At 43.6% G+C, this 10625-nt stretch overlaps 1 protein-coding gene across 1 annotated transcript in view; it reads left to right on the top strand.

The window, feature by feature from the left end:
- Positions 1–10625, top strand: part of LOC122559246 (cadherin EGF LAG seven-pass G-type receptor 3-like) — a 62227-nt gene that overhangs the window by 24601 nt on the left and 27001 nt on the right. Inside the window, exons 8-10 of the mRNA XM_043708628.1 lie at positions 2251–2370; positions 8456–8592; positions 9661–9779. Of these exons, the coding sequence (XP_043564563.1) occupies positions 2251–2370; positions 8456–8592; positions 9661–9779 (376 nt within the window). The remainder of the gene's footprint in view (positions 1–2250; positions 2371–8455; positions 8593–9660; positions 9780–10625) is intronic.

Below are 10625 nucleotides of genomic sequence, written 5' to 3'. Positions count from 1 at the left end.
GTTGAAATGTTGGGCCACGGGCGGTTTGGTTGGTTGGTGCGGGTGTCTCGGAGATGTTCCCTAGAGCGCTCTGCTAGGAGGCGCCCAGTCTCCCCAATGTAGAGGAGACCGCATCGGGAGCAACGGATACAATAAATGATATTAGTGGATGTGCAGGTAAAACTTTGATGGGCGTTCTGTCCTTGTTGCGGTTGGAGGGGTTTGGTCTGAGGGCGGAGGTGCGGGATGTAGACGAGATGTGTTGGAGGGCATCTTTAACCACGTGGGAAGGGAAATTGCGGTCTCTAAAGAAGGGGGCCATCTGGTGTGTTCTGTGGTGGAACTGGTCCTCCTGGGAGCAGATACGGCGGAGGCGGAGGAATTGGGAATACGGGATGGCATTTTTGCAAGAGGTAGGGTAGGAAGAGGTGTAATCCAGGTAGCTGTGGGAGTCGGTGAGTTTGTAAAAAATGTCAGTGTCAAGTCGGTTGTCATTAATGGAGATGGAGAGGTCCAGGAAGGGGAGGGAGGTGTCAGAGATGGTCCAGGTAAATTTAAAGTCAGGGTGGAATGTGTTGGTGAAGTTGATGGATTGCTCAACCTCCTCGCGGAGCACGAGGTGGCGCCAATGCAGTCATCAATGTAGTGGAGGAAGAGGTGGGGAGTGGTACCGGTGTAATTTCGGAAGATCGACTGTTCTACGTAGCCAACAAAGAGACAGGCATAGCTGGGGCCCATACGTGTGCCCATGGCTACCCTTTTGGTCTGGAGGAAGTGGGAGGATTCGAAGGAGAAATTGTTAAGGGTGAGGACCAGTTCGGCCAAACGAATGAGAGTGTCGGTGGAAGGGTATTGTTGGGGACGTCGAGAGAGGAAAAAACGGAGGGCTTGGAGGCCCTGGTCATAGCGGATGGAGGTGTAGAGGGATTGGATATCCATGGTGAAGATGAGGCGTTGGGGGCCGGGGAAACGGAAGTCTTAGAGAAGGTGGAGGGTGTGGGTGGTGTCTGAAACGTATGTGGGGAGTTCCTGGACTAGGGGGGATAGAACAGTGTCGAGGTAAGTAGAGATGAGTTCATTGGGGCAGGAGCATGCTGAGACAATGGGTCGGCCAGGTTGGTCAGGCTTGTGGATCTTGGGAAGGAGGTAGAACTGGGCAGTGCGGAGTTCCCGGACTATGAGGTTGGAAGCTGTGGGTGGGAGATCTCCTGATGTGATGAGGTTCTGTAGGATCTGGTTCTGTAGGTTTGGTGATGGGGTGGGGTCATGGTCGAGGGGGCAGTAGGAACAGGGGTACTCGAGTTGGCGTTTGGCTTCAGCGGTGTAGAGGTCAGTGCGCCAGACTACCATTGCGCCCCCTTTATCTGCTGGCTTGATGGTGAGGTTGGGATTGGAGCAGAGGGATTGGAAGGCTGCGCGTTGTCAGGGTGAGAGGTTGGAGTGGGGGAAAAGGGTAGACAGGACTTCAACAGTTTCCCATTTTCCCCTTCCCCCACCTCACCCTAGTTCCAAACTTCCAGCTCAGCACTGTCCCCATGACTTGTCCTACCTGCCTATCTTCTTTCTCCAGTTTATCTTTCCACACTTCAGGCTCTCTACCTTTATTCCTGATGAAGGGCTTTTGCCCGAAACGTCGATTTTAATGCTCCTCGGATGCTGCCTGAACTGCTGTGTTCTTCCAGCACCACTAATCCAGAAATAAGTTGCAGTGTCGGACCTATTCTGAGCTGACTCCATAATAAATCTAGATTGACATGGAAGTGAGAGTGAGAATCCCACTGACCTAATCATTCCACAATACATCATATTAATCATTTGGGCGGCACGGTGGCACAGTGGTTAGCACTGCTGTCTCACAGCGCCAGAGACCCGGATTCAATTCCCGACTCAGGCGACTGACTGTGTGGAGTTTGCACATTCTCCCCGTGTCTGCGTGGGTTTCCTCCGGGTGCTCCGGTTTCCTCCCACAGTCCAAAGATGTGCAGGTCAGGTGAATTGGCCATGTTAAATTGCCTGGAGTGTTAGGTAAAGGGGTAAATGTACGGGAATGGGTGGGTTACGCTTCGGCGGGTCGGTGTGGACTTGTTGGGCCGAAGGGCCTGTTTCCACACTGTAAGTAATCTAATCTAATCTAATCATCAAAGTCAATTTATTCATACCCAAAGCATTTAGGAAATTCAGTATGACTTATAAAGGTGGATCAAATATCTGGCCTGCAGAGTAAATGGAATTTTGTGTTTATAGTGCTCATTCTTTTTTAATCTCCTGCAGGGACTGGCAGTCCTAGTATTGTTCTGTATCCTGAGTGAAGAAGTGCAGGAAGCCTGGAAGTTGGCTTGCCTTGGAAAGAAAAGCCAGGGTGATGATACAACGCGAGCACCTCAGCTCTCGGTAAAAATAGACTTTTAAATATTGAGCCAATTCCAGTGAAACAGAAACAGTAGTGAAACTCTGAACTGCTTGTCATTGTCTCATGGGGAACCTCAATTGCATAGTATTAATTTTCTGTTTGACCATAATCAATCCTGAACCAAGTAGTCCTTTCCCCCATTTTCTGCTTTCTCATGTACCATTAGATAATAATCACCCAGAGCTAATAAAGTGAGAGCAATAAACAGCTAGAAAACCAATACCAGTAACACTGTTATCCATATCCAGAAGACACATGGCTATGGTTGAGATTTTTCCACTCTTCCACTTGCAGTCTCCATCTACATTACGGTTGAGACAAGGATATCAGATGAGTGAAGGTTTGAACCTACAAAAAATTCAATTTTTATTACTTTCTCAAATGTAATGCAAGTTAGTAATATAAATGTGCTGAAATTAAACATATTAATCACAGTGATTCTACATGTGAGTAAGCAGCTTTCTCTGTTACTAATTGATGTATGTGGGAAAATAATACTTTAAAATGTTATAAGTTCTGCACAAAATAACAATGTCATCATTACTTCATGATCCTATTCCACATCTCTTTCTTTGTTGCTTCATTAGTCAGTTACGAAACGAGCAGGAGAATCGACTGACCTGCTGCGCTTTTCCAGCAACACATTTTTCAGCTCTGATCTCCAGCATCTGCAGTCCTCATTTCCTCCTCATTAGTCAGTTAGGAAATGTCAGAATTACATGTGATTTGATATTCCATCTCTTGGACAACAACTCATCTAAGACCAGGAGCTAATTTCAACATTGATCAAATTGATATTCTGTTACTCAGTTATGCTCTATGTAAGGATAGTAATATAAGATGGTTGTGGGTAAGAATAACGCTAATGTTGTTGTCAGACATTTTATCTGACATTCACCCCTAGATCACTCATAGAACGGTACAGTGCAGTACAGGCCTTTCAGCCCTCGATGTTGTGCCGGCTTTTTATCCTACTCTAAAATCAGACTAACCTACATACCCTTCATTTTACTATCTTCCATGTGCCTATCCAAGAGTCGCTTAAATGTCTCTAATGTATCTGACTCTACTACCACTGCGAACAGTGCATTCCATGGACCACCACTCTCTGTGTAGACAACCTACCTCTGACATCTCCCCTAAACCTTCCTCCAGTCACCTTAAAATTATGTCCCCTTGTGATGGACGTTTCCACCACTGGGAAAGGTCTCTGGCTATCCACTCTATCTATGCCTGTCATCATCTTGTATACCTCTGTTAAGTCACCTCTCATCCATCTGCAGTCCAATGAGAAAAGCCCTAGCTCCTGCAACTTTTCTTCATAAGACATGCCCTCCAGTCCAGGCTGCATCCTGGTAATTCTCCTCTGCACCTTTTCCAAAGCTTCCACATCATTCCTATAATGAGGCAACCAGATCTGAACACAATATTCCAAGTGTGGTCTAACCAGGGCTCTATAGAGCTGCAGCATAACCTCACAGCTCTTAGCCTCAATCCTCCTGCTAATGAAAGCCAACACATCATATGCCTTCTTAATAACCCTATCAATTTGGGTAGCAATTTTGAGAGATCTATGGACTCTAAGATCCCACTGTTGCTCCACACTGCCAAGAATCCTGCCTTGAACCCTGTAATCTTCATTCAAATTCGACCTTCCAAAGTAAATAACTTCACATTTTTTCAGGTTGAACTCCATCTGCCACTTATCAGCTTAGTTTTACATCCTGTCAATGTTCCATTGCCATCTACAACAGCCCTCCATACTATCCACCACTCTACCAATCTTTGTGTCATCGGCAAATTTACTAACCCATGCTTCCACTTCCTCATCCAAGTAATTTATAAAAATCACAAAGAGCAAAGTCCCAGAACCGATCCCTGCGGAACACCACTGATCACCAAGCTCCAGGCTGAATACTTTCCATTTGCTACTACCCTCTCTGTCTTCTAATGGCCAGCCAGTTCTGTATCCAGACAGCCAGATTTCCCTGTATCCTATGCCTCCTCATTTTCTGAATGAGCCTGCCATAGGGAACCTTATCGAATGCCTTGCTAAAATCCATGTACACTGCATCCACTGCTCTACCTTCATCATGGGTTTCGTCATATCCTCAAAAAATTCAATAAGGTTTGTGAGGCATGACCTGCCCCTCACAAAGTCATGCTGACCATCTCTAATCAAACTGGTTTTCCAAGTAATAATAAATCCTGCCTCAGAATCTTCTCCAATAACTTGTCCACCACAGACGTAAGACTGACTGGTCTGTAATTCCCAGGATTATCCCTGTTCCCTTACTTGAACAAGGGAATAACATTTGCTACCCTCCAATCATCTGGCACTACTCCAGTGGACAGTGAGGATGCAAAGATCATCACCAAAGGTGCAGCAATCTCTTCCCTCGCTCCCTGTAGTAATCTAAGGTATATCCTGTCTGGCCCAGGGGATTTATCTATCCTTCTGTTTTTCAAACCTTTCAGCACATCCTCCTCCTCGACATCAACCTGTTCAAGCATATCAGTCTGTTTCACGCTGTCTTCAGAAACATCAAGGCCCCTCTCAGTAGTGAACACTGAAGCAAAGTATTCATTAAAGACCTTCCCTACCTCTGATTCCAGGTGCAAGTTCCCTCCACTATTCCTGACTGGCCCTACCCTCACTCTGGCCATCCTCTTGTTCCCCACGTAAGTGTAGAATGTCTTAGAGTTTTCCTTAATCCTACTCGCTAAAGCTTTTTAAGACCCCATTCTAGCTCTCCTAGGTTCATTCTTCAGTTCCTTCCTCGCTACCTTGTAACCCTCTAAAGCTCTGTCTGATCCTTGCCTCCTCAACCTTAAGTAAGCTTCCTTCTTCCTCGTGACTAGATATTCTACATCCCTTGTCACCCAAGGTTCCTTCACCTTACCATCCCTTCTTTGCCTCAGTGGGACAAACCTATCCAGCACTATCAGCAAGTGCTTCCTAAACAACTTCCACATTTCTGTCACGCATTTTCCTGAGAACATCTGTTCCCAATTTAGGTGCCCCAGTTCTTGCCTAATAGCATTGTAATTCCCCCTCCCCAATTAAATACTTTCCCATACCATCTGCTCCTAGGAAGCACTTCTACACTGAAAGGCTGGTAGAGAATTGTCTCTTCCACAAATGGCAGTTATTACTCAATAATTTGTCAAATTTGAACTTGTGATAGATACATTTTTGTTCAGAAAATGTCTTAAGGGACATGGAACATATACAGGTATTTGGAGTCAGGCCACAGGCCAGTCATAATCTCAATGAATGGTGGAACAGGTTCAAGAGCTGAATGGCCTACTTCTGATCCTATGTTCTTATGGAACTCAAAGAAAATGAAATCCAAAAGCTGAAATCAGAGGGGGCCCTTGAGGAACATTAAAAAAAGGAAAGACCTTATTTAGGAGGGCTAAAAGGGACCAGAAATGTCCTTGGCAAGTAGGATTAAGGATCATCCCAAGGCATATTTCATACATATATTAGGAGAAAGTGAGGACTGCAGATGCTGGAGAGTCAGAGATGATAAAGGGTGGCGCTGGAGAAAGCACAGCAGCTCAGGCAGCATCCGAGGAGTAAGAGAGTTGATGTTTCATATGCTTCCTTTTTCTTTTTGACTAAACCTTCAATATCTCTTGTCATCCATGGTCCCTGAATATTGCTATCCTTCTCTTTCATCCTCACAGGAACATGCTGTTCCTGAACTCTGATCAACTGGCCTTTAAAAGACTCCCATCTGTCTAATGTGGATTTACCCTCAAACAGCCACTCCTTATCTAATTTCTTCAATTCCCGCTTAATACTGTTGTAATTAGCCTTTCCCCAATTTAGCACTTTCACCCTAGAACCAGTCTTATCCTCATCCACAACTATTTTAAAACTTAATGAAATTTTAGTCACTTTCTCAAAATGCTTCCCCACTGAAATTTTGATCACTTGGCCAGGCTCATTCCACAATATAAGATCTAATACAGCGCCTTCCCCAATTGGATTATCTACTTATTGTTTTTCAGAAACCCTCATGGATGCACCTAATAAATTCTGCCCCATCTGTACCGTAATCTGCTCCATTAAGGGTTTCCCAGTCGATATTGAGGAAATTAAAATCACCCATTACAACAATCCTGTTGTTTTTACATCTTTCTGTTCCCACTGGCTAATTGGTAGGCCTTTGGTATAATCCCATCGTAGTGACTGAACCTCTGTTATTGCAGCTGTGATAATCTCCTTACTCAGCATTGCAATTCCCCTACTTCCCAATTCCTGATGATGGGCTTTTAACAGAAATGTTGATTCTCTTCCTCTGATGCTGCCTGACTTGCTGTGCTTTTCCAGTGCCACACTTTCCAACTCTTTTACATTCCTGTCTATCATTCCTAAAACATCTAATTCTTGGAACAGTGAGCTGCCAGTTCTGTTCTCCTCTCAACCAAGCTTCTGTAATAGCTGCAATGTTGTAATCTCCTGTATTAATTCAAGCTCTAAGCTCATCTGCCTTACCCATGTTATACTCCTTGCATTAAAGTAAAAACACATCAGACCACCAGTCCTACCACATTCATTAACCTGGCCCTGCTTGTTCTTCCTATTAGATTTAATTAATTTAACCTATACCCTCCCTTCAGTCAGTCTGCATGCTGACGCTTCTATCAGTCTGATACCACCACCACCTTGGCCACACTAGTTTAAATCTTCCCAAGTGGCACTAGGATACCTCCCTGCTAGGATATTGCGCCCCGCGTCCCAGAAACCCAGTTTACGTGCAACCTGTCCTCCTTGTATAGATACCTCCTGCCCTGGAAGAGATCCCAATTATTCAGATATCTGAAACCCTCTATCCTACACCAGCTCTTTAGTCCAACAGTCAACTATATATTAACTTCCTATATCTGGTCTTAATGGCACAGGGAGAGATCCCAAGATTACAACCCTAAGATTCCTGCGAATCAACTTGCTACCTAACTCCCGAAATTCCCTTTGCAAGACCTCATCTCTTCCTCCATATGTCCTTAGTACCAATATGGACCACAACCTCTGGCTGCTCATCCTCCCCATTTCAGAATATCCTGTGCCCACTCAGACCCTTGACCCTGGCACCAGGGAGGGAACACACCATCCTGGAGTTTTGCCCTCCACTACAGAAATAAATAAAAACACGAGAAATAGGAGCAGCAGTAGGCCATCCAGCCCCTCAAGCTAGCTCCGCCATTCAATAAGATCATGGCTGATCGTTTTCATGGAGTCAGCTCCACTTACCCGCCCACTCACCATAACCCTTAATTCCTTTACTGTTTAAACATTATCAATCTTTGCCTTAAAATCATTCGAGGTAGCCTCAACTGCTACATTGGGCAGGGATTCTACAGAATCACAACACTTTGGGAGAAGAAGTTCCTCCTTGTCATAGTCCTAAATCTGCTTCCCTTTATTTTGAGGCTATGCCCCCTGGTTCTAATTTCACCCGCCAGTTGGAAACAACCTCCCTGGTTTTACCTTTTGATAAAGAAATTGGCCAAGTTGTCCTTAATTCAGTAAGAAAGCCCCAATGCTCAATATAAACTTATAAATGATCACAATTCTTCAGGAATATTTTTGTCTCATATATAAATCTGGACGTCATGAAGACCTTCACAGCATTGAAAACCAAGAACCCATTTATCTCTAATTTAGAATCCAGTTTCCCAGATAATAATAATCTATACTAAACTCTAATCACAAAGAGGCATAATGGAAATCCGTTTGCAACTGAAAACTTCATATTGATCTTTGTTTTACACCATGTCCCCTGCTATCAACATTTTGTTCATAAAAATTATGTACCAACACGTACTTATAGTGCTTAAAAGAGATCATAATTGTTGGATTTAAATTTTACAGTAAGAGTGGAGTTTGTAGCAGTATTATGTTAGCACTTTATCTCAATTTGCCACAATACTCTAAGGATTCTGCCTGCTCTTTCAGTTCACTTGTTTACCTGTGGATTTCCATTCATTTGTAGGTGCAGCAAGTTCTCACCATGAGACATTAATGTGTAGGCACATTTGTTCTTGTGCTTCTAGGGCTCCCATCCATATAATAACACATCACTGTTTGAGGAAAGCGGACTGCATCGGATAACACTTGGGACATCCACAATATCATCAGTTAGCACTGCCCGATCTGCACGGACTCACTCCAGCCAGCCTGGATATCTCAGGTATGCCAGTAGGAATAGCCATTAGGAAAAGTTGTATCATGTTTTTACACTGGGGAATACTGAAGCTTTTATATCACAGAAAGAATTGTCAACAGAAATGTAAATTATACTTCTCTGCCAATTTTGAAATAATAAATGCGGACTCCATATACAGACTGGCAATATTTTATCCTTGTTACTAGTAGGTAGAATGTTGTACTTTGGGCAGTAAGGTTACTTTAGATGTCATACTTTATATTATGATACATTAACGCACAGTTCTGATGCCTGCAATCAAAGATGGCATGTGATTGAGATATCAGAGGCATAATGCTTCACTCTCCTAATCTAATGCGAGAAGCCACTTTGAGAGAGTCCTGAAGAATGCATTGCCCAAAGTTGGTTTCAGTCTCTCTCCGAGGCAATATTGTTTCAAAACCATGTCAGGTTAGGAATAGAAGAATAGAGTCATCAGTCCACTGTTTTTTGGACGACAGTGAGAGGGACTGAATTTGGGGGCTATTATCTCTAAAGTAGTTGCAATTCCACATCCATTTCCAGGCACCAAGTCAAGTCAGAAGCGCTACCTGCATCCTTCTGTTTTATCTGCAGCACATTTCACCAGGTTTGTTGTCCTGGATTTTCTGTTCTCTATGACACTTTTCTCCTCAAGTTGTTGATATCTGTTCACTAGAGTAATTTTACACCGGTATTTTGCCAGGTGAACATTTCTTTGACAAGAAGTTGCATCATTGCCGTGTCCCATCCTACATCAACCAATGACTGAGCAAAAACCTCAAGCACAAAGAAATGGATTATTTATCCTTGTTGAACCAGTGGCCAATTGTATACTCCCAATTTGGCCATAGAAGGGGCACAATATAAATTAGAGTCCTCAAAAAGTATAAACATGCTAAGCTTAAGGAAAATTGTCTTTGATGGTCCTATTTTTGACCAGATTCTAATTCAGGTTCCAAGCATGAAAAGTCAGTTCACCAACCAGTCTTCTGAAATATATCAAAAAGGTGTACTAAAACTTGGTTTCATTATGCATTCTTCTGAATCCTTTTGCTTTTTTGTATCCCTCAGAGAAAATTTGTTGGTACGACAGGGTTCTGCCTTGGATCAAACCTTGTTGGGTCACACTGGGCCTACTGACATAGATGTTGCAATGTTTCATCGACCACAAGATGCAGGTGGAGGAGGAGGTGAGACTATTACAAAATATCACTGTCAACAGAAATATTTAACTTCCCTTTGTGACAGTATTGTTTCTGTACATTTACTCCTCAACAGGTTTTATATTTGCACATTGTTGAACCCTGCTGGTCTATAGAGTTTTCTGTGATTTTTGCTGAAGTGCTACTGCAAATTTAAGCCTTAAAAACCCTAAAATAAAGGAAGATCATTCAGTTCATCAAACCAATTCCTGTCACGTAACCTGCAAACTTCATCTTGCTATTGATTCTACTCAGCTTGTTAAAAGCATTCTTTAATGAGGCCTGGGCATCTCTGGCTCGTCCCTAACTTGTGAAGTGACAAACAACTTCATGAACTATTGCAGCTTGTATACCCACAGTGCTATTGGGAAACAAGTTCCAGTATTTTGATCTCGTGACAGTGATAGTTCCAAACCAATGTGGTGTAGAGTTTTGAGGAGACCAAACTGTGTTTGGTGGTATACCAAACTGGAAAAATGCAAGGTTGCTACAACTTTAAATTGAAATTCTACCCAGATTACTAACGTTAAACTGGTTTGCTGACTATTTGGTTAACCATAATACGCAGTTATGGGGAAGGTGGGAGGGTAGTGGAATTTTTGGATGAAGGGTAATCAAAGAGGAAATTTGGCCATATCGTTCTATAGATAGCATTTGGATTACTTATTATTGATTGCTACACAGGCGGCACGGTGGCACAGTGGTTAGCACTGCTGCCTCACAGCGCCAGAGACCCGGGTTCAATTCCCGCCTCAGGCAACTGACTGTGTGGAGTTTGCATGTTCTCCCCGTGTCTGCGTGGGTTTCCTCCGGGTGCTCCGGTTTCCTCCAGGT

Source organism: Chiloscyllium plagiosum, chromosome 18 (assembly GCF_004010195.1).
Source record: "Chiloscyllium plagiosum isolate BGI_BamShark_2017 chromosome 18, ASM401019v2, whole genome shotgun sequence".
Taxonomy (NCBI): domain Eukaryota; kingdom Metazoa; phylum Chordata; class Chondrichthyes; order Orectolobiformes; family Hemiscylliidae; genus Chiloscyllium; species Chiloscyllium plagiosum.
Note: the sequence above shows the minus strand (reverse complement) of the source record. Positions and strands in the feature narration are given on the sequence as shown.